Here is a 27,992-nt window from a genome sequence, read left to right as displayed (position 1 = left end):
CTTTGTGGCTCGGCAAGATTGGCACCAGGCCTCGACTGGCCTCTGTGGTGTGCACAGTTTAGGACGGCAACACCACTTCCTCACTCACCCGCCACACGGGGGTGGAAGTCTGCCTGCCATCGCCCCCCCCCCCCCCGAGCTGTACACAGGAGCAGGAACGCCCACCGCACCACAGCTGGCAGGTCAGCCGAGAGCTCGGGAGCCCAGCAGCACCCCTGCCCGCCGGCAGCTTCACCCCCAGCTCTCCCTCTGGGGTCCAGGCGGGGGGGGGCGGGGCCTGGGAAGGAAGCAAGGCCCCTCCCTTCTCCTCCTGGCCCCAGAGAGCAGCTTCGGGGCCTGGGGGTGCAAGTCCTGCTCTGCTCTGGGTGCCCAGGATGCCAGGCAGAGGCCAAGGGAGCGACAGGCAGCACAAGGAAAGAGTCTGAGCCACGTCCAGGTCCCAGTGAGCTTTTATTGAGCCAATTCTCTTGAAAATAAGTCAGGATTTTATAATTCAGCACTTTTGACAATAAGTTCACAGGCTTCCTTTGTATAACTTGTTACATACGCAATGCCAACATCTGAGCTCTGCTGGATATTTGCCAGTTCCAAACAAAAAACATCCTCCCCTCCCCACCCGCCCCTTGTGACAAATTTTAGCCCTCACTGTTTGTACCGGACATGGCCTGAACTGAACCAAGGATCAATGAAATACAACATAGCTTGAACTGAATGGAAAAGTATGTTCCCCAAATTTTCCAGTTTCAAGAAAAGGGAAAATTGACTTTTTTTCTTCCAGACATTGCCCCCCCCCCCAATCTTGGTTAAAATACAGCCAGCAAGGCCGTATCTTTGTGTTGTCCTCCCTTCCCCCTCCCTCTCCCCCTCCCCCTCGCACAGGACCCCAGAATGTTGCCCAAGGAGAGAGGTTCCCTCCCTGCAGGACACCGGGTGGCGCCCTGGCCACTTGGATGGAACTTCCCACGTCCTGCCAGGGGACAGATAAGGGTTGTGCCCCAGAAACAGACTCCGGAGGTGTGCTTGGCACCAACAGCATGGGTCAGGCTACTGGTGGAAACAACTCACACGCCCAAAGGATCCTGGACACAACGGGGCCCTTCCTCCTCGGCCAAGACTCAGCCGGTCCTGTGCGAGCAAGCCCACCCTTAAAATAAAGAAGAGTAGAATGAGATGCCCAAATGAAACTCATCTGCTTTGGTGTCCAGTTTCTGTGGTCTCATCCGGCTTGAACAGACACCAAGGCAGAGGCGATAGGAAAAGATGCTCCCATCTCATTCTGTCATCATTAAAAAAAGCAAAACTCAATCCCCCACCCCCCACCCAAGGCCGTCTCTACTAAGTGCAGGGGTCCTGGGAAGACCCCACCGATGTTTTCACCAAAGCCTTGTTTTGCCTCCCACCGAGTCCCCCGAAGGGGCGAAGGCAGCAAAAGGGCCCCGGAGTTTGTTCCCTCAGAATCCCCCCAGAAGCGGCTGGAGCGCTGGAGAAAACGGGGGGCAACTGCTCTGCGCAGAAGACCCCCAATTCTCAGCCTCTGTTTTCAGACAAAGGGGCTAAAAAAGAAAAGAAAAAAGGGAAAAAAAAAAAAGACCAGGGGTGTCCCTGGTCAACATCTGGAGCATCTTTCCTTCCCCAGCCCCTCTTCACCACCGAGGGACTGGGAGCCATTGTTGGGGGGCCTTCTGACCCAAAGCCACCCAAAAACGGCGGTCAGAGGTTGAGGCCGCTCCCCTCTCTGCCAGGCGGCCACAGGTGAAGTAATACTTTCTCTTTCAGAAAAGGGCTGTGCTTCAAGAGTGACCAGAGGAGCGTGGCCATGCTGGGCAGAGAGAGTGGCACCCTCAACTCACTGCCCCAAATCAGGTGGTGGTGCACCTGTTCTCGCATCCTGCTGCCCCCTCCTCCCTTGGAGACGGCAGCTGCTGCAGAAGAGCAAAGCTTTGCCCTGGGTCACTAGCTGACCCACTCCCCAAGGCCTTGCTCGTCTGGTGCAGCCGCCCCTCCGGGGAGTTCCCGGCAGAAGAGCGTCCGGTTAATGTAACTTTTGCTACGGTTCCTTAGACGAAGGAGGGCCAGGAGGCACCTGGCTCTAGGCGCAGTTCTCTGAGACTATGGGGCTGTGGGAAAAGTTGGGATTCTCTCTCAGTCAGAACTGCTTAGCTTGTCAGGGCAAGGAGGAGGGGTGGGCTCCGGCCACCTGGTCTCCGAGCCCAGAGAGCCCCTGCTTGCCCTGGTGCCTCCTGGGCCTCGGCTGCTGACAGGCCGGCCAACAGGGAATTGGTTAGACGTTTACAGGTTGAGTAGTCTCACTCTTTCTGCCTGCACATCAGGCCAAACACCAAGCACATTGGGAGGGGCACACTTTAAAGCAACACTACTGGGGTGGACGCACACCCTCCCACCCCGAGGGGGAAGAGCAGAGGGCTCGCCTTTCCTGCTCTGGAATCTCTCAGCGGACAGGCGTCCAGCAAAATCGCCACCGGCTGCCGGGAGGTTCTACCACTGCCGGGGCTGACCAGGACTTTGCCTCATTGGAGCTGCTTTTGGTTCTGCCTTGCTTCGAGACGAAGGAGGCGACTGGGTCTCCCCTAACCCCGTAAGACAAGTCCAGCTCCCCTGGAGGGTTGTTTTGCACAGGGGGGGGGGGGGCAGGGGGCGAGGGCCTTCCAAATATTGCAACCCCTAAAGCAAGCCAGACCCACCTAGAGGCCTGGAGTGCTTGGCATCGAGTAGCGTTGCAGGAAACTGGGCCCCTCTCACCTTTAGCTGCTGTCAAGATCTATCTGTCCTCCCTTTCAGGCCAGCCAGCCTCATCCAAACAAAGGAAAAAGAAAGTTATATGAACCCTTAACAGAAAAAACACATATTTACAGAGTTTGTACAAGTATACACATCCATTTTTCTGCAGAACACGTAAGAGAGGAAAGCCATCATGGCTTGGATACAGCAAGTGCTGTGCCCCCCCCCAAGGGAGAACCACGGAGGGCAGTCTGTAGTGTTCTGCGAGAGCCCCGGGGGCGTTTGGGGGGGAGGGGGCTCCTGCTGCTGCAGATTGGTTGGCAAGTGGCTCTTTCCTCTCAGAGTGGGGAGGTTTCCCTCCATTAACCCGGGTGGGTCCAGGCTATTTCGCTTAAATACACATATTTACAGAGTGGGTGAACAGCAACTGCATCTCAATTCCTCCGTGAAAAGAAAGTGAACCAACGGGGACTACGGGCAAGGCCCAGCAGCTGGAAGGGGAAGGGGACAGAGGGGTGGGGGTGGGGGAAGAGACTTTGACCTGAACCAAAACGACTCCTTGGGCTGTGTCCAAAAGGGATTTTCTGAATGGTCTCATAGCATAAGGCACTTTGCACAAATAAGTAACAAGCTCTTTAGCTCAAAAGACGGATGAGGAGCCAGGGAGGAGTTGAAATGAACTGAGTCGGGAAGCTGTGGGTGGGTTTGAAATTGCAGTCAAGGTGGAGTCTGGAATCTTCTCTCGTTTCAGAGTTCTTCGACTCCATCACAAGGAAAGAAATTAAAACCAGCGGTTAGTGCAACTAATGTTCAGTCAGCACACAGTGCAAACAAGTGGGGGGAAACAAAAGGTATTTTCTTCTTATCTTCTGCTCTTGTCTTCACAGCCAATTTGTTTTAAAAGGAAGGGAAAGCTCTGTAATTTTAATTGTTCCAAAACAAAAAAGATGAAAACCCCTCAAAGAGAAGGAGCCTCCCCCAAGAAATGATGTTTCACGTGTCCAGATCAAAGGGCTTTAGCTTTTGTGTTTAAGCAAAGCCTAGAAAAGGGGGAAAAACACAACCTTTAGTCTCAAGGAAACAGCACCCACAAGCCACTTGCCTGGCTGGTGTGGCTCAAAGGTGCAGGCTCAGCAGGGCCCGGGCTCCCAAAGCCACATGCCCAGGGCACAAAAGCTGGACTTAGCGATGGTCACGCTTTCCCTCCCTCCTTCCAGGGCATGAGAGCCCCACAAAGGCTCCTGGGACAGGCCCCCCCTCTCCCCCCAAATTCAGGTTACCCCCCCACCCACCCCACCAGACATCCCCCGGATACCTACGCAGCAATTACGGTTTGTCATCTTCTACAGGCTCGCTGTGGTATTCCGCCACGTACAGACTCTTGTCAATGTTGCTAGGGATGGGCTTAATTTCTGTCCCCAGCTGCTCTTCAATACTCTTCAGGTTGAAACGATCATCATAGGTGATCAGGTTGATGGCCAGGCCTAGGTGGCCAAATCGACCTTCAAAGAGAAGAAGCAGAGGTTTGCCTCCGACACGCGGCAACCAGCCCTCCCCTCCCCGGCACATGTGGTGCCGCAAAGCTTTCCAGTTTCAGGCCCTGCGTGTGCGCTGCTTTCCTGGCTTAATGCAGCAGCAGCAGCTTCGTGCATCATGTGAAGCATCTTGAGCGGCAACTGTGCTCCTTGGCAAGCCGGGGGCTGCCACGTAGAGCAGGGCACAGACTCCCCCCCCCAGAGAGCAGCACAGAAGCTCACCAGGGTGGAGAAGGACCAGGGACGGGTGGGCCTGAGGTCTCCTGGTGGCCGAGCCAACTGCTCTCCAGAGCCCCCCCCCCCCCCCCCCCCCCGGGCATTGCAGCTGCTTACACATGAGGCACAGCTGATGTTCCACCGGCAATTAGCAAAGCTATGGCAAGTGACCTAATGACCCTCCCCATAGACACACCATCAAAATTCAGGTGCTTGGCAATTGACTCACATTGATGACCTTTGCTGTGTCCCAGGGTCATGTGACCCCCTTTTGCAACCTTCCTGACAAGCAAAGTCCATGGGGCAGCTAGATTCACTTAACAACCGTGTTACTAAAGTGACCGCTGCAGTGGCTCAAGAGAGGCCGTAAAATAGGGCAAAGCTAATTTAGCACGCGTTTCACCTGGACACAGATATTCTGGGCTGAATTATGGTTGGGGGCCCACAACTACCTGTACTACAGGACTGTAATTGTTCATTGAATGATGTCCTCACCTGATCTGCCAATGCGATGGAGATATGTCTCTGCCAGCTTTGGAAAATCAAAATTGATCACAACATTCACAGCTTGGATATCAATACCTCGGGTAAAGAGATCTGAAAAGCAAACCTTGCACTTAGAAAAATCAGGAAATATATAAAAAAAGGACGGGCTCAGGGCCACAGAATCTCCAGCAATGTGTCCAACTTTTGGATTGTTCCGCAGCCTCGAGCACAAAGAAATGTCCAGGACTGGATCCTGTAGGTTTGGTTTTTTTTCCAGGGGGGGGGGGCAAAAGACTCCCCATTTCCCACTTTCTAGTTTCTACTTGTTGAGCTAAACTGCCTCAATTTGGAAAACAAAAGAAATGTAAAATGACCCCTTTAATAACGCTGCTGTATTAAAACAAGCCAACATAAAATATCACATTTAAAATGGCTGCAATTATTTTAAAAAGACAAGATGTCTTTTACTTTCATGGTCCTAATTGTTGAAAATCTCAATTTGCTTTTCTGACTATACAGAAGACTAGTTCAAGATCAGAGCCAAGGTTTGGAAGCGCCCAACCTGAGGATGTGCCAACTGGCAGGTAGATTCTGGCTGGAGAAGAAGACGCCATGGAGGACTTTGTTGGGCAAACCAGCACTTTAGACTGAGACCGTCCTTCCTTAGGCACAAAAGCCAGCTGAGGAGTGACTTGGGCCCATCTGGCAGATGACCAAGCTGGGCCCGAGGCAGGAGACAAATGCGTCATCAAGGTGGAGTCCCTTTGGGCCACCAAGAGACCTAAATCCAGCCCACCTCCGATTCCGTTGACTTAACTGCTGCCCATTTGCTTGGATCGCTGTAGTTCAGATTCTTATAGTGTCTTAACCTGCAATAAACCTTCATATTCTTTTGAATTGCTGCGTGGACTCCCAGATTTACCTGTGCTTGACAAACTCCTTTCTCTCAGCCCAAACCACCTCACCTATCATTGTGGGGAAGAGGAGCAGGAAGGAGTATTGTGTATGTTTACTGCCTCAATTTTTTTAAAGAAAAAGTAGTGAAGGTGGGATATAAGCAAGTACATTTCTACTCTTGTGGCTACTAGATGCAGAGCCTCCAGTGGGGCAGTTATGCACTAGCTTTGGCCAACAAACCTTGACCTGTACCAACTGCAGCTCCCAGGTAATCTTTAAAAGCAACCCCATGTACATGGCATTCATCTACCTGGGACTCTCCTAAGTTTACAATGTCCAGTTGCTACAAGTACCCTAACGAATGCAGTGCTGAAACGGTCTACGGAGTAAATAGCCTCTCTGGTTAATGTGCAAACCATGGAAAGGGACAGACTGCTCACCAGTGCAAACCAGGTTGCGGCATAAGCCATTCCGGAAATCATGGAACACTCGATTGCGGTGCTCCTAGAAAAAGAATGGGAAAAGTTTCACCAACTTACTCTTGACCAAAGCCCAGCAGGTTTGTCCTTCAGCACCTAAAGGGAAATCCAGGTGCTTCCACCGAAACGCCTCTCCTGGAAGTGAACCTTCGACTTGAGAAGGAAAGCAGTTCACAAGGCCAATGGCTCTTCTGACCACTTGCCCTGGGACCTCTGTTCAGGCCTGACAGACACCTCACCAAGTATCTGGAAACAGACCCACTACTCCTTTCCCTCCTACAGCCAGCACCTAAACCCCAACAGATGTGCATTAACTGCACCAAACAGCACACTGACCTGTCTCATCTTGGCGTGAATGTAGAAGCAGGAGTAGCCCAGCTGGGAGATTTTCTTAGCTAACAGTTCAACCCGTTGGGAGGAGTTGCAGAAGATGATGGACTGGTTTATTTGGAGCTAAATGCAAAGAGAACAAAGTGTTACAATGTACACTCTGCTTCTAAATTGAAATAATAATAATAACAACAACAACAACAACAATAATTTATTAGATTTGTATGCCGCCCCTCTCCGAAGACTCGGAGGCAATACAGTACTAGACCAGGGATGGGGAACCTCTCTTTCCTCGGGTGCTTGAAGAGCGTGTGCGTACACTATCGCACCTGTAATTCAGTGCCTGGGGAGGGCAAAAACAGCTTTCCCCACCACCTGGAGGCCCTCTGTCTCTCAATTTCGGGTGGACCCTATAGGCTCATGTTCCGCCCTCCCCAGGCTTCAAAAACGCCCCTGCAGAGCCTCTGTGGGAGCCCAAAATCATCTGTCCAGCACACACATGCAGGCTGGAGCTAAGCTAGGGCAACGGCTCGCGTGCCGGAGAATATGGCTCCCCCGCCACCTTTGGCACCCGCACCGTAGGGTTCGCCATCACTGTACTAGACTATAAAGCTTGGAGATAGGTACACAAAAATAAGGCAATAACCGAAGAACCGAGGAAGCAAAAATAAAAGCTGCACAAGTCATTAAACAAAACTATTTATTCAATATAGGATTTCTTTCACTTCCGGTCAGTGTTTAAACCCGGTTCAGTCCAAACCTGGCTTCTTACCCTGGAAAAGAGCGTGTTCAGGCAATGCACTTTCTGGCGCTCTGTCACGTAAGCGTAGTACTGGGTCACCCCCTTCAGAGTCAGCTCCTCCATCAAGTTAATCTCGTACGGCTTCTGCAAGTGGGAATTCTGAAAGAGAAGCAGCCGGGCATTCGGACAGATGGTCCTGGTCTCCTGGACACAAAGGAGCTGAGCATTTCTCTTGTTATGTGGGAATTCCAGCACTTTTTGGGTGACTTTGCTGGTCAGAAGGTGGCAAAAGGGGGCCACGTGACCCCAGGCTTCACCCTCGGCTCAATTATGCCCATTTGGACTAATTCAACTCACCATAAACTTCTGCACACTTAGAGGGAAAGTGGCCGAGTACAACAAAATCTGCCTGTTTTTAGGTAGAGTGAGTATAATGTCCTCCATTATTTGCACAAAGTCTTGAGACAGCAACTTGTCTGCCTGCAAAATAAATTAATACATAATTAAAAAGTGTGTGTGTGGGGGGGGCGGTTGGGGAACTCATTCCCTCCCAGCAGGTGCTGGCCCCCTGGCCCAGCTTGCGTTGAACGGATGTCTCTGAGGCCCCCTTCCCCAGCTGCACCGGGGGGGGGGGGGGGTGTTAGCTGTCCTGGGTGCTTTTCCTAAAACCAGGCTCCCCATGTCGCAAAAGGCGCCCAGGAAAGGGCCCACCTGGCGGCAGCAGCCGTTACCTCGTCCAGCACGATCATCTGGATGTGGTCCACCTTGGCTACTCCCTTCTTGATGAGATCCAGGATTCTCCCTGGGGTTGCGATCACTACGTGCACTGCGAGAAAGAAGAGCCGGTTATCGGGCACGCTGGTACAAACGGGCAGGAAAGAACGTGTGTATGTGTGTGTGTGTGAGAGAGAGATGTGGGGCTACCCCACTCTTGTCACAGGACGTCCTACCTGTGTCATCCAGCCTCATTATATCGTCCCGCAGGTTGGTTCCTCCTGTGGTGGCCATCACTTTTGCCCCTCCCATGTGTTTGCTGACCTGGATGCAGATCTGACTGACCTGCAGGGCAAGTTCTCTTGTGGGAACAATCACCATTGCTGTCAAGCAAGAGACAATTTCAGGCACGCTCATCATTCCGCGACTCCAGAAGAGTTTTATGCCAATACAGGTTAAGCTGTTCAGGAGTCCAAGCCTCCTTTCTAGCTTGGAGACTTTTAGTGGAGACCAAACAGGCAATGGGCCTGAATCTGACCGAGTCCAGCCTGGTTCTAACGGGTGGAGTGTTGGTCTGCTGCTCTAAAACTGAGGAGATTTCAGTGCCTCTCCAGTTTAGCAGTGACTCCCTTTTCACGCTTTGAAAATCAGGAATGTTAAAAAAAACGAATGAGTAGGACCTGAGAATACAGAGTATTTACTTCAAAAATTCAAGTCCTTCTGGCATGACCCATCCCTGCCTGCTGCACCTCTGGGGCCTACCGTACTTTCAATGACTTTGCAAAAAGACCTAAAGTTATTGATCATCCATATTCAATTCTTGCATCTACTCTTAAAACTAAGGAACTCTGGCGTGACTACATACACCCCTCCCCCCAAGAACCAAATGCTTGTAGGTAAGTCAAGGAAAACCAAAGAATTCTTCTGCCCTCAAAATCAGAAAGTTGGTTTTGTGCAAGGACTCTCTCTTCAGAAATTTTGCATAAGATTCCCTTCAATACTGATATGGCAAGAAATGTTAATGATTCCAAACCAATTACCAACAAAAACATGGGCTACCAAATGCTTTTAACCAGAAAATTCTGATCCTAATAACAAAGCAATTAGCAATTTGCTTTTTTAAGACATCAGATTGTAAACGCAACTAAAACGCTGGGTGTCAAACTTGGCCGTGTCGCGTGATGTGACCTTTTTGCCTTTGTGGAGCTGAGGTGGGCATGGCTTGCATGGCGGTGCAACAGCCCTAATCTAGAACAACAAAAAGCTCACAAAAACAAACCCTACAGCAATCTGGTTTTCTCAGACTTTCTGACTAAAACAAAAAGCATTAGGCAAAGAGGGGGATGGGCAAGGTGAATTCCTGGAATCACCGTTTTATTCCTGAGCTTCGCGAGCTTCGCAGCCTGGCTAACTGAGTGCTGGCTTTGGATAAACGGATTCTGTGGCAATGACAATGTGGCCAAGCAAGGGAGGGAGGGGAGGGAACGCCGGGTGTGGGCACAGTGGTCTCTCCATTCTACCTACATAGAACATTGCTGCATTGCTGTTAGCAGCAGCACCTTCACGGTGAAATCCTTCGAGCCCTTCCAGCCAAAGTGTGGCCCCAGGACCAGACACTTCTTTACTTTTTCTTTCACAAAAGTGAAACCACCACACAACTAGCCACCCCCCACAATCCCCCGTGACGAGGAAGACCTGTTGCAACCGGTCCACCGACCTTGTATGTTGTCCCTCTTTAAGTCCAGCCTTTCAAGTAATGGAATGAGGTAGGCGCCACTTTTGCCGGTTCCGTTCTTAGCCCTGGCTAAGATGTCCCTTCCGGACAAAGCAATCGGAATGCTCTCCTCCTGGAAAGAAGGACGGGGAAAGGGTTTCCATTCATTCATAAGCCTCTTAGCATAATTCACCCAGGTTGCCCTCCTCCGATAGCTGACCAACCTGGATGGGAGATGGCTTTTCCCAGCCCATTTCAAAAATTCCCATCAGCAGCTCCCGCTTCAGACAATAATCTTCAAACTCATTTCCTTTTGTGGACGTCACATCCTGGAGAAGCAAAGCAGAACCGTCAGCTCCTGTGATGCCAAACTCAAGGCAAAGGGCACTCTGAGGCCAAGCCCAGCGGCAGGGTGGGGGCTCTGATGTGGCTTAACTCTCCCCCAAGGGCTGAAGAAAGTCTAGAAAGCAAAGGGAACGGAGAGCAGAGACGCTGGGCTGGGCAAGGCTTTGGCCCCGAGATCCAAACCCGAGAAAACGTATGTGGCAGATGGTAAATGACGGTGGGGGTGGGGCAGCATTAAATCCAAGGTAAGTTGCAACCTATGCCCATTGCTGCTGCATTTTATTCGAAACTGGGATGTGGGGGGGCGGTGGTGTAGGAGGGGAATATCTATGCTTTTCTTTTAGTTTCCCCAGTTAGTTTAAGAGGGTGACGTGTCTAACTGCCCCATCGACAGCAGGCAGCCGTCCCTTGCAAGAGCCCTTTTGAGATGGTGTCATTTCAGACATAGCAAGTATTTGTTTATTTATTTAATTTGTAGGCAGCCATCAGCCAAGTAGGCACCCTACGCTGAGTGTGAATTCTGCAAAACAATTTAATCAGTCTGAAATCTTACACTTCAGTGACACGACCACCCGATGCCAAGCATCCAGACCACTTCCTTTCCCCTGCTTAACGTTCCAGAGCCCTTACCGACGTTTTGATCCTCAGGTCTTTTGGAGGGAGTTTTAAAGTCTTCTTCCAGTCATCGCCAGGTCTGAAAGGAGAAAACTGCATCAGCTGCATCGTTTGACACAATCCCCCTCCCCCCCCCTTAGGGTTGAAAAATACAAAAGCAGCGGCAGCCCCTCGAACCCAGCTAGGATCTGAGGCCCAAAATCTTCATGGCGTGGGAATCGGAGGCTCTTTGAAGTCCGTGTCATCAAGTGTTAACACAGCACCAAGCAACCCTGGGAGAATGTGGAGAGGATCTGGACGTGCCATATTCTACTGAATAATTTCTCAGTCACCGTTATGTACCTTTTTCCTCCGTATTTCAAAACAGCAGCCTTTGTTTTAGTAAGACACGCAGGATTGATAACATATAGCTGGACTAAAATCAAAGCTGTATTTGTACAAGCGCTCTCCAGGACCTTAGTCATGACACCGCAGTCTGCTAACAGCTCAGAAGAAACTCTCTCCCACTCCTCACTGCACCATCATTTTCAAATGTGAAAAATGCACCAGGCCATAACTGAAGTTGCTTTCCCAATGCTGAGCAAACCATGGGCACTCCAGAATGCGCCAGGGCTGAAGAACTGTTCGGCTGCGGCATCAGAACTACACTGTTGGTCACTACCAATTGCCCTCAGCTGGAAGGAAGTTATTTTCCCTACGCCAGGCTCCCCGTTTTGTTCTTTGTGAGGCGACAGATCACCCCACTTTACACTTCCATCAAGCCAGGCAGGTTGGAATGTTTGGTTTAAATGAGCACAGATCACAGCTTCAAGGCAAACTGCTACAAAGAAATGTCCTGTTAAAAAGAATCAATTCAGTTTCCTCCAAGAAAGACATGCCAGAGTTAGTCTCACCAATAGGACCCAAACGTGACCTATTTCAGGCTGGGTAACTCTGTGGGAGTCTTCTGAAGCCATTACATGATCCACCGCTTCCATTTCCATTGATACAACAACTTGCTATTAAGTAAGGAAACCCCCAAATATACAAGATGGTCAATTATATGTTGATTTTGCTGCTTTAATCGATCCCTTTTAGCCAAGGATGCTTCGGTATCAGTTCTGATCAAGATAGGAGAGTTCTGGTGATAAAGCTGTGATGGTGAACCTGTGGCAGCCGAGGCGTTGCCCTTATGTCAGCTCCAGCACACGCGTGTGCGCGTGCTGGCCAGTGGGTTTTTAGAGGGTGGGGGGAGAGGCAGTTTCCACTCTCCTCAGGCTTCAAAAAAGCCTCCGGAGCCTGGGGATAGTAAAAAACGGACCCAACAGGCCTACCAAAAGTTCAGAAACAAACTTCCTGTTAGGCCATTTTTTACCCTCCTTTTCACCTTTGGAAACAAACTTCCAGTTGGGCAGTTTTCATCCTTCCCCATGCGTCAGATGGCTTTCCTGAAGTCTGGGGAGGGCGAAAACGACCTCCCCCCGCCCAACGGCCTACCCAACACCTGCAGCCTTTACCGAGGTCTCCGTGTGTAAGAGCATGGGTGTGTGCGTGCACATATACATATGCACAAGGGAGGGCACTGCATCATGGGGAGGGGCACGAGCACTTGCACTATCACATACGCCCTTTTGGCACCTGAGCAAAAGGAAAAGAGGGTCGCCATCCCTGGTCTAAAGGCCTAAAGTGGAGTTGAATACAAAGCGCTGGTTCTAAAGCCACGTTCCCAAGTCACTGGTACCTTTTTCCCAGTATGCTACCCAAAGTTCTTTCAATAGTAAGATTGGTGGCATTTAAATTTAATGAATAAATGTGCTTCTCCATTCACCTGGGTGCAACTGAAAAATCTGTACTGGGCTTCCAGTTAAGAGAAATATCTCGGACCGCCATTGCAGTGGGGGGAGGGGGCGCCTGCAGCCTTGGGGGTTCCCACTCGTAGAAACTCAGCAGAGGTGGGAACCCTCCAGGAGGCTCAGCAGGCGGCCTTTCTTTAGTGTCTCCCAACAGCTGGAAGTCATCCCCTTTTGCTTCATCCAGTGCTAAATTTAACTCTGTGCAGGTTGCAGGAAAGCTGTGTTTTCTAAACTATATCTATAGTCACCCCTTTGCAACTGACAACCTTATGTAGCAACAATAGGAAACAAAGGATGAGTAAGTAAAGTATGACAAATATGGGACAAATACAATTGAAGTATCGCTGTGGTTGGATACAGCGGATCGAAGGAGGAAAGAGCTCACACTCCATCCAGAATTCAAAACGCTGAGGAGGTTCTGGGTGTCTCACAAGATGGCTGCCAACGTTCTAGACAAGTACTCACTTGATAGTGGAGGCCATGCTCTGTGCTTGCTGCTGAGTGCCATTGTTGATTGTGTTGGGATGTTTCAGCTGGTTTATCTGTTGCTGAGCCTGTGTCCCCCCGCTTCCTGGTCCACCACCAGGTTTTACCGGGCCCCTCAGCTGTCCGTTTTGACTGGAGAGACCCATTATAACAGGGTTTTCTGTTCTGGCCGTACTCATGTTTGCCTTTTAAATGTCTTTCAACTTCCAAACAGTTGCGAGTACGGAAAGTGTAATAGTTTCTTAGACTCTCCAAGATGAAGAGATAAATTAGGTCCTGCTCAATATATGAGTCTCTTATTGCAACACAGGCAAGCACCTGTAAAGTCACTCAAGATAAACCAGTCACTTGGGCTGATGCACCGCGGGGCCACTTTTTAAAAAGTCTTCTAACACACTTGAGTTCGGTCCAATCTGCTCACTTCAATCTGGAAACAAGACAGACAAAGCTGTTAGTGCCCGCGGTTGTTTTCTGCCTCCAACCCTGAGCACGTCTGCGGGACGCAACTCACCCCCGAGGCCGGCGACTCCAGCCCCCCCCCCACCCCAGAGCGGCCTCCCGGGCATCGCGGGCTCCTTCGGGGGCGGCAGGCTGGCGGGAGAGAGAGCGAGAACCTGCCCGGTGCCAGACGCCCCTCCAGCGCCGCTTGCCTCCTGCGCCATTCCAGGCTCGGAGGTCGGCGAAGCTTCCCCGCCGAGAGACGACTCGAAATCGCCCCACTACCACCTGCCAAGCCGCGGCCGAGCGCCTCCCTCCCTCCGCCCCCGCCCGCGTTCAAGGCCCCCCGCGGAAACAGCCTCCCAGGGCCCAGGCGCCTCCCCGCCTTTGTCTCGGGACCGGGCGGCGGCGGCAGCTATCCGGGCCTTGCGTCGGGCGGCGGGCCAGGACGGCCCGAGGACGCACGAGGGGCCTCGCTCCGGAGCCTAGCGGCCGAGGAGAGAGGCCCCAGCCCCGACAGAGAGGCCTACCCGCCCGGCCGCCGCGGAGGCCCGGTCCACAGCGGCGCTCTTCACCGGCGGACCCCCCCGGCACAGGGCAGTCACACGAGCGCCGCCCGCCCGCCCGCCTGCCCGCGGCCCACCTGCCGACCACGCTCGTCACTCGCTCCGGTCCCGGCCCGTCTCGCAGCCCGTCGGCCGTGGCTCCGCTCGGACTATGGCGGCGGCGGCGACGCGACAACAAGATGGCGGCCCTTCCCTTCCTCCTTCCTTCCGTCCTAACGCGCGCGCGCGCCCTCTTTCTCCTCCCCCCTCAAGCCACGCCCAGTCGCGCAGGCGCCCAGAGAACACCGGCGGGGGTGGGTGGGTGTGCTGGGAGGCCTCTTCGGGCGCCCTCACCGCCCCCGCCCGGCGCGGCTCTCTCGGCTCCGCTGCGCAGCTGGAGGGCGGCTCTGCCTTTCCCGCGCCGCCCCCAGGCCTGGCAAGGGGGCCCCTCCCCTCCCCTCCCCTGGGCCTCTTCTCCCCACCGGGAGAGGGAGGGGGCCCGGGGGGGGCTGCCGTTGTCCCGGGAGAAGCTCTGGAAGCGGAACCCTTAGGGGACCCCGAAGGGTCTTCGGGCATCTCAGCGTCCAGCGCAGTGTTTGGCCCCCCGCCTCCAGCTGGCACAGAGGACACCCGCTGGGCTGGGCTTCCACTTTGGTCCCCGAGACTCCCGTTCAGGTCCCGTCCCCCCGTCCCCCCGAATGTCTTGCCCGTGGGGTCAGCTGGCAGGTGTTGCCCTAGCAGAGATCGGGGAGTGGCCTTTGCCCGGCCTGAGCCACAGAAGAGGGCCAGCAGGGTCCCTAGTGGGGAAGGGAGCCCGGAGGGTCCAGGCATCACCAAGGTGGCGGCTGTGTTGGGCTGCAGAGAGGATGGAAACTTCTCCAAAAGTGGTTTTCTGTCGTGAGAATCTTGAAACTTCATTTGGCTTGCAAATCAGGGGCTGCTTCCCTGCCTTGGCCCTTCCGCGCCCCAGCATTTCTCTGCTGAAGCAACCGCTGGCTGAGCTCCACCCGTCCGAAGTCATGGCCGAGTTTAGGGTCACCCTGGAGAATGTCATGAACTGGGTGAGTGTCCCCGGCAGCTCTGACCAAGAGCCGGGCTGCTCCCTGGACAGGGCGGAGGGGGCCCAGGGGGCAGAAGCCTCCGACCAAAGCAGCCACCTGGGACTCCTGCTGGCCTGAAGGACGGGGAATGGCCCTGGGGGGGGCAGGGGGCCTCCTTTGTTGCCCCCGGGCTGAACTCCTCTGGGAGGTCTGCGGCTTTGATCCTTTGGGCAGGAGACCACCTGGCTCTGGGGGGCGCTTCCCCCTCCGCCCTGGGTCTCTGGGGAACGGAGGCTGGCAGCTGCCAAAGGCTCTCGGCCCCCGCTGGGAATCCCTGGGCCTCTGGGGAAGGCTGGGTGCAAGTGGGGCCGGGAAAGAGCCCCCCTGGTTTTGAGCCCCTTCTGAGTTGGCCTCTGGGGGCCCATTACAGAAACCCCCACGGGGGCCCGTCCAGGAGGAAGCGACTGCTCCCCCTCCTTTTGCCACCGGGGCCGGGGCCCTCCATGAATGTGGCGGGAGGGGCATGGTGGGAAGAAGGGTCCCCTTAAAGTGGAGAGAAGCCACGGGGGGGACGGGATGGGCGGATTGGAGCAGAGACCCTCTGCAACGGAAAGATGAGCTTTGGCAGTAGCGGAAGCAGCCACCCGCCGTGGGCCCTGTGGGGTTTCCGCCGGGGCCAGGCACCAGAACCCACCAGGCCCCTAGGGGAGAAAAGACAAGAGCCAGCTTCCCTTTTTTCCTCTTCCCCTGCCCCCCCCAGGGCTGAGGAGGCCCCCCCACCTTGCAACCAACCTAGTTGGGCACAACTCGGAGCTCTGCAGGCCAGTTCATCTTTTGGCCAAGGAATTCTGGCGGTCACCTGGTCAAAAGCACCTGAGATTGCTTTGCTTTGCCAAATTTGGATAAAGTTGTTACTTGCAGCTACTTTGAAAATTGAGCTGAGTTTGGGTTAATCTGGGATTCAAAACCATTTTGGAATTGATGCATAATCAATATATATCTTCATTGGTGTGTGTGCCTCCCCCCTCCCCCCAAAAACACTAGAATGAGGAAAAAGGTGGACCAGCTGGGGGGGGGGGGGCTTTCAGCATGTGAAGACAGAAAAGGATGAAAGGACCCCCTCCCCTGGCCCTCTCCCTGGCCGGCTCTCTTCAGGACCCACTGTTGAGCAGAGATTAGATTAGATTAGATTAGGTTTATTGGATTTAGATGCCGCCCCTCTCCGCAAACTCGGGGCGGCTCACAACAATAATTAAAAAACAGCACAGTACATAATACCAAATCCAATGCCCACCAATCTAATTACAATTTAAAATTAGTAATCTCATAAAAACAGTATATATAAAAAACAGGCACACAGTCAATCAATCAACAAACAACATGGGCAAGGGAGAGGTGTTTTAGTTCCCCCATGCCTGACGGCAGAGGTGGGTCTTAAGGAGTTTACGAAAGGCAGGGAGGGTGGGGGCAATCCTAATCTCAGGGGGGAGCTGGTTCCAGAGGGTCGGGGCCCCCACAGAGAAGGCTCTTCCCCTGGGTCCCGCCAGACATTGTTTAGTCGATGGGACCCAGAGAAGACCCACTCTGTGGGACCTAACCGGTCGCTGGGATTCGTGCGGCAGGAGGCGGTCCTGGAGATATTCTGGTCCGGTGCCATGAAGGGCTTTATAGGTCATAACCAACACTTTGAATTGTGACCGGAAACTGATTGGCAACCAATGCAGACTGCGGAGTGTTGGAGCGATATGGACATACTTGGAGAAGCCCATGACTGCTCTCGCAGCTGCATTCTGCAGACTCCCAGTTCTAAGGCTGCCACTGCCTTCCCCACTGAATCCACAGTTAGTTAAGCCATTCAAACTGCCCAACTGCAAGGGGAGAGTGTGGTGGACATCTGCTTCTTCTTCACCTTTTGAAAAGGCAGCTCTGGACACTCCCAGAAGCCCCTCCAAGCGCCTGGCACAGGAGGGGGCCGAGGTTCTCGGTTGAGGGAAGACACCCCTGGACTCCTTCTCTCCAAGACAGGAAGATGTCCCTCACCCCCACCCCCGCTCTGCTGGTTTACCTGCCAGCCAGCTGTGGGTCATTCCAATGAGCAAAGTCCGTTTGTCCCTGCTGTCAGTGGCGGGTGGGGGGTGGATGCCGGTTGCCCTTGTGTTGGTTGTGTGGCACAGGCTCCCTTGTGTGTGGGGGGGGCACTTGGTGGCAGGACCCATTGGGATTCATCTCTCAGCACCCAGGTGCCCCCCCCCAGTTCCGCACGAAGACCACTGCAGCCCAAGGCTGGGACGGGGCCGCCTGCTGGTCGGCTGCTTCGGACAGGCAGAAGCTGCTTTTAGACTGCAGGGAGGAGAGGGAGGGGTGTGTTGTGCCTGGGCCCTCCCCTTTTGTCTCATTGGAGGAGGCCAGGAGTGTGTGTGTGTGGGGGGGAATCCGTCTCTGCAGGGGACGGCACGCAAAAGCCCCTGCCCATCCGCCCCCTTCCTCCCTCTCGCTCTCTTGGCAGACCTTCGACTACAACCTGACGGACAGCAACTTCTCCTACGACGAGTACATGTGTCCCCAGGAGGAGGGCAGCCCCCGGCAGCGTCTCCTCCAGAGCGTCCTGGTCTCCTTTGCCCACCTGCTCATCTTCCTGCTGGGCGGCCTGGGCAACCTGCTGGTGGTGGTCATCCTGTGGCGCTACCGGCGTTCCCGCACATCCACCGAGCTCTTCCTCCTCCACTTTGCCCTGGCCAACCTGCTGCTGCTGCTGACCTTCCCCTTCGGCGTGGCGCAGGGCCTGGCCGGCTGGGTCTTTGGCCTCTTCCTCTGCAAGCTGCTGAGCGTCACCAAGCAGGTCAGCTTCTACAGCAGCAGCCTGTTGCTCGGCTGCATCAGCGTGGACCGCTACCTGGCCGTGGTGTGTGCGGTGCAGACCTTCCAGAAGCAGCGCGGCCTCTCCGTCCACCTGACCTGCCTGGGCATCTGGCTGCTCTCCTTCCTGCTGGCCGTGCCCAACCTGCTCTTCACGGAGGTCTGGGTCCAGAGCCACAACCTGAGCATCTGCCACTTCCGCGAGTACGGGCCGCACGGCATCAACTCCTGGCTGGCGCAGCGCTTCCTCTACCACCTGGTGGGCTTCCTCCTGCCCTTGGGGGTCATGGGCTACTGCTACACGGCCATCGTCAGGCTCCTCTGCCAGTCCCAGCGGCTGCAGCGGCAAAAGGCCGTGAAGGTGGCCATTGCGGTCACGAGCGTCTTCCTGCTCTGCTGGACCCCTTACAACGTGGTCATTTTCTGGGACACCCTTGCCAAGCAGGAGGTCACAGGCAAGTCCTGCACGGTTGACCGGGGGCTGAGCAGCGCCATCATTGCCAGCGAGGTGCTGGCCTACAGCCACTGCTGCCTGAATCCCATCCTCTATGCCTTCGTGGGCGTCCGCTTCCGACATGACCTCTGCCGCATGCTGCATCGCGCGGGCTGCCTGAGCCAGGGGACCCTGCAGCAGATTCTGGGGCCCTGCGGAGTGGAGAGCAGCACGGAGACCAACCTCTCCAGCGCCCGGCACGGGGCCTCCTCCTACTCCGGGAACGCCATGCCTGCCAGCCTGCTGGACCAGCTCACTCCTCACAAGGACCCATGCGGCCAAGAGGGCCAGGCGGAAGGCTCGGAGCCGACGTGGGCCCAAACCAGGGGCTGAGCACCCCTCGCCCCAGGGTCCTCCAGCCGCTTGGATGCCCTTTCCCGGGAAGCTTCGAACGGCTTGGCTGCGACCCCCAGCCTGCGCTGCTCACCCACAGGCACCCAGGGTGGCTCTAGAGCAGGGTGGGGTCCTCACTGCCCCCTGCGGAACACGTTGTCTGTTTGGATCCCAGGCACACACACGCCCCCCCCCACCCGATGCAACTGGAAATTGAGAGGGGAGATCCAGCTCCATGGCCCGATTTGGGCAAGTCCAGACAAAGAGGGCAGCCTCTTTAAAGCAGGGTCCGAAGGCAGTGGAAGACCCTTGCCGTGGCCAGTGCTGACATCACAAGCAGCCCCTTGCTGCCGGCTTTTGGCTTCCCTCCTGGGCAGGTGTTCCCGCCTTCGGTGTGTGTCTCGGCTCTTCCCGTGGGTCACCAAAGCTCCTGCGCCCTCTGCCGCATCCCCAGTGGGAGCCTGCGCCCCCCTTTGCAACTGCCCCCCCCCCAGCGCTCCTCCATCAAGGGCCCCACCGTCACGGGTTTCGCTTTGCCACCGTCACAGCCATTTTCACCCACCTGTAAAATCCCCAGGCTTTGTTTTAACTAAATTCTCGGTAATTTTGTATTTTTGCTGTAAATATTTCCTGTGTTGTTGAATGTGTGGGAGAGATTGTCAGCCCCCTCCTGCTTCCCCGTGTTTGAAATAAAGACCCTGCCAGCCTTTGCCTCCGCCTCCTGCCCTTGGCCCAAGAAAGGGGGCTCAGCCAGCAGCACAGCTGTGGGGGAGGGAGGGGGGGTCTGTGGCAAGGGCAGCATCCCCCCACCCAAATGAACTCATCGGTGTCTGGTGGGGGCCTCCAGCGTCTGTCGGATCCAAATCCGGCCCAGGGTGGCCATGAACTCCGAGGCAACCTTGGAGGCCAGATGGCAGCCCGGTCGTTGTCATCGTCCCGCCCCCCCCCCCCGCCCCCCATTGGGCCCACATCCTGGCCTCTACCAACCACGGGCGTGTCTGTCTCGGGCCCATCTTGCAGAGCCGGAAGAAGCCCCCCCCTCCCGGTTCCTTCTCCCTGCCTGCCCCCCTCCACCCCCACGTGGGACTCCCTCCATGCCCCCCAGGAGCGAGGGGTGCCGTGTCCCCTCTGCAACCCTGCCTTGTGTCACGGGGGCGGGAGGGGGGAGCCTTCCCTCCCAAGAAGCCCCCAGCACGGGGGCTGCACGGGCTCCTCACCCCAGAGGAGGCCTCTCCCTCCTGGCAAGCGGAAGCACCAGCAGAGGAAGCAGCTCGGCCTGCAGTGGGGCGGCCCTTCCCCCAACCCCCAACACGGGAGGGGGGCCCAGGGGCTTCCGGTGTAGGGCCCCCTGAAGCCCCTTCAAGGGAAGAGCCCAGCGCAAGCCGAAAACGTTAACCTAGAAACAGTCCTTGACACACAGCACTCAGGGGAGCCTCTCAATGCACAGAAGGGCTGGAGAGAGAGGATGGGGCCCCCTGCGGGAAGACCCCGCCCCCCCAGCTCCAATCTCAGGGGTGGGGGCCAGTGCCCATCCCTGCACCGAGAGAGAGAGAAAGACGCCACACAAGGCTCCTGGCAGGAATCTCCATCTTTTTTTCTTTTTTTAATAAAAAGGCACCTATAAAACAGGTCAATCAATACGTTACAGGCAGCACAGATACCCCAAAACAAGCCTAGAAATCATTTCAAAATAAAAACCGGTAAGATGTCTTCACATACTGTATTTATATATTTATATTTATATATTTTTATTTATAGACTGGTACAAAATGCATGGCTGGCAGGAGATGGCACGGAGCCTCCGCAGGGCCACCCTGATGCCCCCCCTCCAGCCTCCTCCTGACTGACGGCAGAGGAAGAGAGCGAGGGGGGCGGTCAGCAGGGGTGACTCAAGCTGGGGAGGGGGCAGGGAGGGAGGCGGGAGACACGAGACTGGACCACATTCACAGCACAAGGCAGAGCTGGGGGGTCAGAGCCCATGAATGCTCTGAGCGGGCAGGAACATGACCGGGGGGGGGGGGTTGTCACTGGAAGCACCTTCGGCGGCCTTGGCGTGTGTGTGTGTGTGCTGTTGTGGCCAGGCCTCAGACCCTGCCAAACCAGCCTGCCCTCCTGGGCTTCATCCTGCTGTCCAGTGGCCGAAGCAGTCTGTCTGTGGCCTCGGCCCCTTCAGAGCTTCACTGCCACCGCTGGGGTGGGCGGGGGAGGGCTCAGGCGGAAGGGAGGCCAACAGGACAGAGGGCCCCCAATGTGGCAGTGCCCAATGCAACTGCCGGGAGGGGCCTGCCAGACCCCCACAGGGCCTCGCGGACCGGCCCCTTGTGCTGCCGCCTTCTAGACAGAGGGCCGGGTGGGAGTCTCACCCTACCCTACACGCCCCCCCCTTCACACACACAACACACGCACACACGAGGGGGGGCAGGAGAACCTTTCCCAAGGGGGCTCCGGGGCTGCCCCTCTGGTCTCCGTCGGCCTCTTCGCTCATTGTGGGCAAGGGCTGCCCCCCCCCCCCCATGACAGCCATGGTCTTGACCTCGGATGCCCAGGCCGCCTCTCTTCCCCCCTCCTCGGGGGCTATTCCAGGACCGGGAACTGGGGCTGGGCAGAAAGTGGGAGGGGGCATGGAGGGGAAGGGAAGAGCTGCCCCCTCCCCATGGGAAAAGAAGCCAACCCCCTCCCCCCACGCTCCCTGCGCTGGCCACGTCCCACCCGCCACGGGGGGGGAAGGGCCAATCCTTTCCTGGGGCCAACGTCCTGGAAGTGGGGGTGGGGCGCAGGGGTCCCCTCGGGGTCTCCCCCAGCACCAGCCTGGCGCCTCCAGCCGTGTGGGCAGCTCTGGCCCACAGATCCCGCTCTCTGGGCAGGACTCCCACCCGTTCCTCCGCCTACTCCGGCCCAGAGGAGGCTGGGCCAGCGGTGGTTCCCCCAGACCCACCGACCCCCCCCCAAACTCCTCCTTTCTTTCAGAAGCCGAGCAGAGAAGGCCAAGCGACGTGGCTCAGAAGGGCAGGTTGGCCACGCCGCCACCCCCGGGCCCGTAGCTCATCTGGCCGTCCAGGGAGAGGCTGCGCTGGCGCACGGAGACCAGGAGGTTCTGCTGGGACGGGGGGCCCATGAGGGAGCCCTGGGGGGAGAGCAGGTGCCCGGCCGGCTGCCCGTACATCTCCCCGGAGACGGAGAGGCTGCGCTGCTTGGCCTGCATGAGCAGGAAGTTCTGCTGCGCCAGGAGGCTCTGTTGGGGCAGCACCAGCCCCTGGGGGAGGCCCTGCTGCGGTGGGAGGGCTGTCCGGCCCAGCACGGGCATCTGTCCAGGGTGGCACAGGGCCATTCCGCGCGGCATGGCTTGGGGGCCGGCTCGGGCCGGGCCCTGGTCCACCATCATGTTCTGCAGGCTGGCCAGGTGCAGGTTGGGGGGGCCCAGGGCCTTGACCCCCGGGCCCTCCCCCTTGGGGAAGTACTGCAGCGTGCTGCTGGGCTTCTCGGAGGGGATGATGCGGGAGAGGTCGAACTCGGGGATGCCCGTCGGGGTGGGCCGGATGACGTCGCTCAGCTCCGGGTCGCTCAGCACCGAGGCCACCCCGGGAAGCACCGACGCGTAGGGGTCCGGCAACCGCCCGGCCAGGCGCTGCTGCTGCTGCTGCTGCTGCGGGGGGGGCAGCTCCTCCGGGGGGAGTCCCAGGCCGGGCGGGTAGTGGTGGTGCTGGTGCTGCTGTGGGGGGAGCGGTGGCTGCAACCCGGGCCCAGCTGACCCTGCGGGGGCCATTGGAAGGCCACCCCCATTGGCCGGGGGCTGCTGCAAACGCGGCCCGAAGACCAGCTGGCCGGGAGGGCCGCAGGGCTGGCCGAGGGCGTCCGGTGGGCCGGGGGCCATCATCAGGTTCTGCCCAGGGGCGCCGCTGTGCATGGGGAGAAGGCCGGTGCCCAGGGGGCTGGGCGAAGACATCGGGGGCGCTGCCACCTCCTGAGAGAGCAGCTGCTGTCCAGCCAGGTTCAGGCCCATTGGGCTCGGCACGGGGCCTGGCCCCACGGAATTCACGTGCATCGGGTTGGGCTGGTTTCCACCCATGCCTGTAAGGGAAAAGGGGAGGTGGTAAGCCCCCGAAGCAGAACTCACTGCCCCTGGGGGCCTGCCCGAAGCCCACCCACCCCCGCCCCATGCCTTGCCCCAAAGAGCCCCTTCTCCGAGGTCCCCTCCCTCCAGGCTCTGGGAACAGCCTGCCCTCTCGCCCTCTCCCCAAGCTTGGCTGCTGTGGGTTTTGGGGCGGCAAGAGGGGCTCCTGGGTGCTCGCTCCCCCGGCTGGCCCCCCCGCCCAGCCACCCTCCTTACCGGACATGGGCCCAGGCGGTAGGAGAGGCCGGTCCGGGAGCAGCTCGTCGTCCGAGGTGGCGATGGTCTTGATGGCGTTGTGGTAGAGCGGTGTGGAGCTGGGCATGGCGTATTTGGACATCTGAGACATCATGAGGGTCAAGGGGTTCTGGGACGGGGGTGGGTCTGGAGAGGAAGGAAAAGGCAGGTCGGGGTTCAGGGGCCCAGAGGGCACGGCCCCTGCAAGAGAGAGAGAGAAGTCAAAGACGCCCTCGGAGCTGACACCCAACTGCATTTATTGGGAACATCGGATTCGGAAATCGAAGAAGATAAACGATGCTTAACTCTTCTGTTACTCTCTGCGGCCAGAATTGTCTGTGCTTCTCCCAGGTGGAAAGGAGGTTAGTAAGATTTTAGAAGGTGATGAAATGGATGGAATGACCATGGAATTTAAAGGAAAAAAGGAACCGGACTGCTATGGAATTTGGAACAGATTTTACAATTGCCTAGAAATTAGGAATCAAAGTAAGAAACAGAAAAAAAAACCCCCGAGTGATAAAATATTCATATATCTATGAAAGTATAGGCTAAATTACTAACATTAGTAACAACCTAGAGTTTAATATATACATGAATATTTTACATATACTGCTCAAAAAAATAAAGGGAACCCTCAAATAAGCAGCCTTGAGGAAGGAAGACCCTGGCGTCACGGGCCCTCTTTGGGGGGGGCGGGGGGGGCTAGAGCCTTGCAGTCACCACGTGGGGAGCATTTCATTCAAGCGCAAGCAGTTTGCTATGGAAGCAGGGGAAGGGGTCCCTGGGGTCTACAGGGCCCGGCCAGCTCTTGATCAAACCCCCAGAGACTGGGCGTGTCTGGGAGGTCAGGCCTCACCCCAGAGACAGACCCTCCCTCCTGCAAGGGGGCCGGGCAAGAGGAAAGGAGTGGGGAACCCCTCTGCCCCCTTCAGAGAGAGAGCGCAGACTGAAGGAACCGCCCCCAGGCATTCCCCCTTCCTGCTCCGCCCCTGCCCTTACCTTGCTCCAGGTGGCCCAAGGGGGCGGAGTTGCCCATTCCCAGGGCTGGCTTGCCGGGGCTGGCCAGGCCGGCCTTGGGGGAGGGCGCCCATCCCGGAGAGGAAACGGCCATGGAGGGCGACTTGAGGTGGCCAGGTGAACTCGTTGGGGAGCGGACGTTGAGCACGGAGCCCAGCACCTGCGGGGACTTGAGGGGGCCACTGTTGGCGGCGGCTGGCAGGCTGACCAGGGCGGAAGGCGTCTGGGGCGACTTGAGGCTGGCCGAGGGGGAGGTGCCCAGCGGGGAATGTGCTTGGCTGAGGGTGGGGGACTTGAGGCGGCCCACACTGGGCGAGTTCATCGGCCCCATGTTGAGCGCCAGGTCCGAGGGGCGCCGGCCCAGGCCACGGATGGGCGCAGCGTGCATGTTGGTGGCCGAGGCACTGGTGCTGGGTGGCATGGGGACGTGGCTGAGCCGTGGGGCGCCGGCCAGGCTGCTCTGCTCCGGACCAAACATATCGGCCGCGCCGCCCATCTCCTGAGGCCCAGCTGGGTAGGGGCCCTGCCCGGAGAAGCTCGGTGGCGGCGGCTGCGGCAGCCCCTGGCCTGGGAAAGGGGAGCCCATCAGCATCTTCGGGGGGGCCCCCATCATGGCCCCGGTGCCGTTCGGGGCACGTCCTCGGCCCATTTCTTCGGGGGGCATCAGCTCTGGGCCCCGGGCCTTCTGGGTCAGCAGCATTTGTTGCTGCTGCTGCTGCTGCTGTTGGGTCATCTGCAGACTCAGGTTCATGCTCATGTTCACGTTCATATTGAGGTTGGTGGGCGGGGCCAAGGCGCTGGGCTCCACCTCCTGCAGCGGGGGTGGGGGGCTCATCAGGGCCCGCCCCCCTGCAAACTCCAGGCCCAGCCCCTCCCCGGCAAACAGGCCTGGGTCCACGTGCCGGTGGGTGGGCAGAACGCGCTCCATCTCCAGCGCCAAAGAGCCCGGCTGTTTCTCCAGGTGACGCAGCAGGTCCTCGCGGGCCCGGGACGGCAGGAAGCGGTCCGCCTCGCCCTGCCCTGGCGGGTAGGAGAGGCCTCCGGGCGCAAAGTGTCCGGGGCCCCTGAGGGGGAGGTCTTCGCTGCCCCACGGAAGGCCGGGCTGCACGGGCCGGGGCCCGCCCCCACCGCCGACTGGGCCGAGGGACTCCAGGGGCATGGCGGCAAAGCCCCTCTGGACGTGGCCGCCTGGGAAGCCGCGAGGGCCAGGGAAAGCGGGCCGCAGCTGCTCCTGGATGTCCAGGGGCCCCCCCCGCAGCAGCCACTGCTCCCCGGGCCGGCTGTGGTAGGGCGGTGGGGGTCCCCGAAGCATGACGCCTCCCAGGGGCTGCCCCAGCATCACGTCCTGCAGCGGCCGCCCCCCATGCAAGCCGGCCTGCCCCTCCTTGCGGCGCTTCTCCTCGTAGTACTCCTCCTGCAGCTTCCGCCAGGCCACCTGCTCGGGGGTGAGGCTGTCCTGGCCGAGGCGCTGAAGGACCATGTTCATGGGCTGGCCCAGGTCCACCCCGGCGGGCAGCGGCCCCTCCTGCTCCAGGCCGGGGCCCCCCAGGCTCTGCGTCTGGGAAATCATGGACTGCAGCGGCTCCTCGTACTTCTTCCCGCCCGTCCCGGAGAGGGGAGGCAGGGGGGCTGAAGCCTGGGGGGGCAAGATGGCCCCATCCCCCTTCAGGAAGGGCTCGGCCTCACTGCCACGCAAAAGCAGGCGCTCAATGTCGCGCAGCGTCTGCAGAGAGCGTTCCCGGTGCTCCAGCTGCTCCTTGGAAAGGCCTTCCGTGTTGAGGTGGTTGCGGGGCCCGTTCCCTGCCGTAGGGGGGGCTGTGCCGGCCCCCTCCCCCAGCAGGCCCTCTGCGGTGCCGGCCTGCAGGGAGCTGAGCGTGGTGGGCGTGCTGGGGTGGGTGCTGCTGGGGGCCACGGAGCTGCTGCTGTTGCTGCCGTTGCCCACCGAGTTGGGCGTCAGGTCCTGGCAAGCCTCTTCTGGGGGGCCCTCAGGCGGGAGAGCATTGCCGGAGGGGAGGGCTTCTTGGCCGAGCCCCAGGGGGGCCCCTCCGGGCTGCTGGGCCTGGCTGCTTGGGGGCAGGGCCGGCGGTCCCTGGGGGTTATTGGCGGGAGACAAGTGGAGCGGCAGGACTTCCGCGGCACCCGGCATCTTCGGGAGAGAGGCCGGCTGCAGAAGGAAAAAGAGGGTGACCATGGGGAGAGGGAGCCTGTGGCCAACAACCCCCCGTGCTCTGGCCACCCACCCAGCACAACCAGCTGCCCTTTCCCCGCCTCTGGCCTTACCTGGTCCAGCTTTGCCCGGGGCACATGCTGCTGATGGTAGCCAAGGATGGAGCCTGCCTGGCCCTGGAGGACAGCGTCCGCAGCCCTGCAGAGACCCAGAGAGCGCTCAGGGCAGCCCCCCGTTGCCTGGGACCCAGCTGCGGGGAAGGGCAGCCCCCCTGCGGGAAACCCTCCCCCTGGATTGGAGATGCTCCCCACCCCCAGAGAAGCGCCAGGGCTTACGTGTTGGCCAGGTGTGTTGTGAAGACGTAGACCAGCTGCAGGCCCTGCTTTCCTCCGGCGTCTGACCGCAGGCTGGGGGCTGCGCTGTGAGGGGGACCAGGCGTGTTGCTCTCGCTCAGAGCCGGCAAAGGGTTGGATCCTGGGCCTGCGCTCATGGCCGATTCGGCTACGTGGCAATCTGCGAGGGACAAGGGGGGCAGGCTGAGCAGCCACTGCGGCCCCAGATGGGCTGGGGGAGAGCTGAGAGGACCCGGCTTAATGCAGGGGCAGCAGGGGAGTGCCCGGGGGGGGGGAGGGGGCGGCTAGCATCCCACAAAACTTGCTGCCCCTCTGGAGGGGCCCGGCAGGTGGCAGGCAGAGAAATCCCCCCGTCCCCTACAAATCCCCCTGCGTGCCGAACAAGTCACCTCTCCCAGCTTGGGACAACTGACCATCCCCCGCCTTCCCAAGTCATGCTCCCCCTCCCCCCGGAAAGTCCTTGGCCCCAAGGGTGGACATTTCCTCATCCCGCAGCAGGTCTCCTTGGAAAGCCCGGCTGCAGGCCAGCCCTGAGGGGGTCGGAGAGAAGCCGGGGGCCCACGACTCCCCAGGCAGGGCTGCGTCTCCCCGAGGGGCCCTGGGAGACGTTGCCGCTGCTGCTGCTTCCATGGTGTCCAGCCTGAGCCCGAGAGCACACTCACTGTGGCCGCTGCCCAAGGACTTGTCATCATCCTCGCTCTCCGGCCCAGAGCACCACTCGTCCCCGCTGTAGGGCTGCTTCCGCTCCAGCACGCAGCGCCTCTTGCTCCGCGGGACGGCCTCCCCTGCCAAGCAAGGAAGCAAGGCCGCGCTAGGGCCTCCCCTATCCTGAGGGGGGCACGGCTGGGGGGTAGGGGAAGGTGGGAAGCCAGCATACCCCCCACCCCATCCCTGCAGCAAGCGGGGCCATCCCGGTGCCCCCTCACCTTTCAGCTCCTTGTCCAGAGGGGTGGCACTCGCTTCCCGCCGCTCTCCCGAATCCACGGAGACGCTGCGTTCCCGCCGGACTTTGCCCTTCAAGGCCCCAAAGACAGAGACGAGAGCCTGGCTGCTGCCCCGACTCCCTGCCCCGCCCACCTCTTTAGCGCCCGGGTGGCCGATGGGAGGGGGGCTCACAGGGTGGGGCTGGGAGTGGGCACCGCTGTTACCTGTCTTTCCATGGCTGGCCAGTTTGCTGTCAGGGTGCATTGGACTGGCCGAGGTTTCTGGCAGCGACGCTGGAGGAAGCCCCCTGTCTCTGGGTCCACCGCCACTGGCCCTTCCGCTCAGGCCAAA

At 58.1% G+C, this 27,992-nt stretch overlaps 3 protein-coding genes across 5 annotated transcripts; 1 reads left to right on the top strand and 2 right to left on the bottom strand.

Moving 5' to 3' along the window:
- Nucleotides 1-431: 431 nt before the first annotated feature.
- Nucleotides 432-14,395, bottom strand: DDX6 (DEAD-box helicase 6). The gene is made up of 14 exons (XM_070765749.1): nucleotides 14,212-14,395; nucleotides 13,110-13,557; nucleotides 10,828-10,891; nucleotides 10,077-10,181; nucleotides 9,856-9,985; nucleotides 8,375-8,521; nucleotides 8,156-8,250; nucleotides 7,782-7,904; nucleotides 7,455-7,583; nucleotides 6,689-6,805; nucleotides 6,314-6,377; nucleotides 4,986-5,087; nucleotides 4,059-4,241; nucleotides 432-3,779 (listed from the first exon to the last, which is right to left on the bottom strand). The coding sequence occupies exons 2-13, from the start codon at nucleotides 13,307-13,309 to the stop codon at nucleotides 4,066-4,068; spliced, it is 1,452 nt and encodes a 483-aa protein (XP_070621850.1). The 5' UTR covers nucleotides 13,310-13,557; nucleotides 14,212-14,395; the 3' UTR covers nucleotides 432-3,779; nucleotides 4,059-4,065.
- Nucleotides 14,396-14,402: 7 nt separating this feature from the next.
- CXCR5 (C-X-C motif chemokine receptor 5) lies at nucleotides 14,403-19,545 on the top strand. The gene is made up of 2 exons (XM_070765771.1): nucleotides 14,403-15,174; nucleotides 17,660-19,545. Exons 1-2 carry the CDS (start codon nucleotides 14,812-14,814, stop codon nucleotides 18,833-18,835), a joined length of 1,539 nt encoding a protein of 512 aa, XP_070621872.1. The 5' UTR covers nucleotides 14,403-14,811; the 3' UTR covers nucleotides 18,836-19,545.
- A 1,019-nt stretch (nucleotides 19,546-20,564) lies between these two features.
- Nucleotides 20,565-27,992, bottom strand: BCL9L (BCL9 like). 3 transcript variants are annotated; one of them, XM_070765713.1, is made up of 8 exons: nucleotides 27,866-27,971; nucleotides 27,644-27,731; nucleotides 27,380-27,502; nucleotides 26,700-26,877; nucleotides 26,478-26,562; nucleotides 24,180-26,361; nucleotides 23,163-23,381; nucleotides 20,565-22,903 (listed from the first exon to the last, which is right to left on the bottom strand). In XM_070765713.1, exons 1-8 carry the CDS (start codon nucleotides 27,875-27,877, stop codon nucleotides 21,834-21,836), a joined length of 3,957 nt encoding a protein of 1,318 aa, XP_070621814.1. In that variant the 5' UTR covers nucleotides 27,878-27,971; the 3' UTR covers nucleotides 20,565-21,833. The 3 variants fall into 3 exon arrangements, with proteins under 3 accessions (XP_070621814.1, XP_070621812.1, XP_070621813.1); XM_070765711.1 differs by having other exon boundaries at nucleotides 27,644-27,992; XM_070765712.1 differs by having other exon boundaries at nucleotides 23,163-23,327; nucleotides 27,644-27,992.

Source organism: Erythrolamprus reginae, chromosome 12 (assembly GCF_031021105.1).
Source record: "Erythrolamprus reginae isolate rEryReg1 chromosome 12, rEryReg1.hap1, whole genome shotgun sequence".
Lineage (NCBI taxonomy): Eukaryota > Metazoa > Chordata > Lepidosauria > Squamata > Dipsadidae > Erythrolamprus > Erythrolamprus reginae.
Note: the sequence above shows the minus strand (reverse complement) of the source record. Positions and strands in the feature narration are given on the sequence as shown.

Coding starts and splice junctions, on each gene's coding strand:
- DDX6 (XM_070765749.1), bottom strand. CDS start 13,309: ATGAGTACGGCCAGAACAGAAAACCCTGTTATAATGGGTCTCTCCAGT. Junction 7,584..7,781: donor TAAGTGTGCAGAAGTTTATG/GTGAGTTGAATT, acceptor CTTCTCTTTCAG/AATTCCCACTTGCAGAAGCC. Junction 4,242..4,985: donor CCATCGCATTGGCAGATCAG/GTGAGGACATCA, acceptor TTCTCTTTGAAG/GTCGATTTGGCCACCTAGGC.
- CXCR5 (XM_070765771.1), top strand. CDS start 14,812: ATGTCTTGCCCGTGGGGTCAGCTGGCAGGTGTTGCCCTAGCAGAGATC. Junction 15,175..17,659: donor TGGAGAATGTCATGAACTGG/GTGAGTGTCCCC, acceptor CTCTCTTGGCAG/ACCTTCGACTACAACCTGAC.
- BCL9L (XM_070765711.1), bottom strand. CDS start 27,905: ATGCACCCTGACAGCAAACTGGCCAGCCATGGAAAGACAGGTAACAGC. Junction 27,503..27,643: donor TCTGGACAAGGAGCTGAAAG/GTGAGGGGGCAC, acceptor CTTGCTTGGCAG/GGGAGGCCGTCCCGCGGAGC. Junction 23,382..24,179: donor CTTGGGCCACCTGGAGCAAG/GTAAGGGCAGGG, acceptor TCTCTCTTGCAG/GGGCCGTGCCCTCTGGGCCC.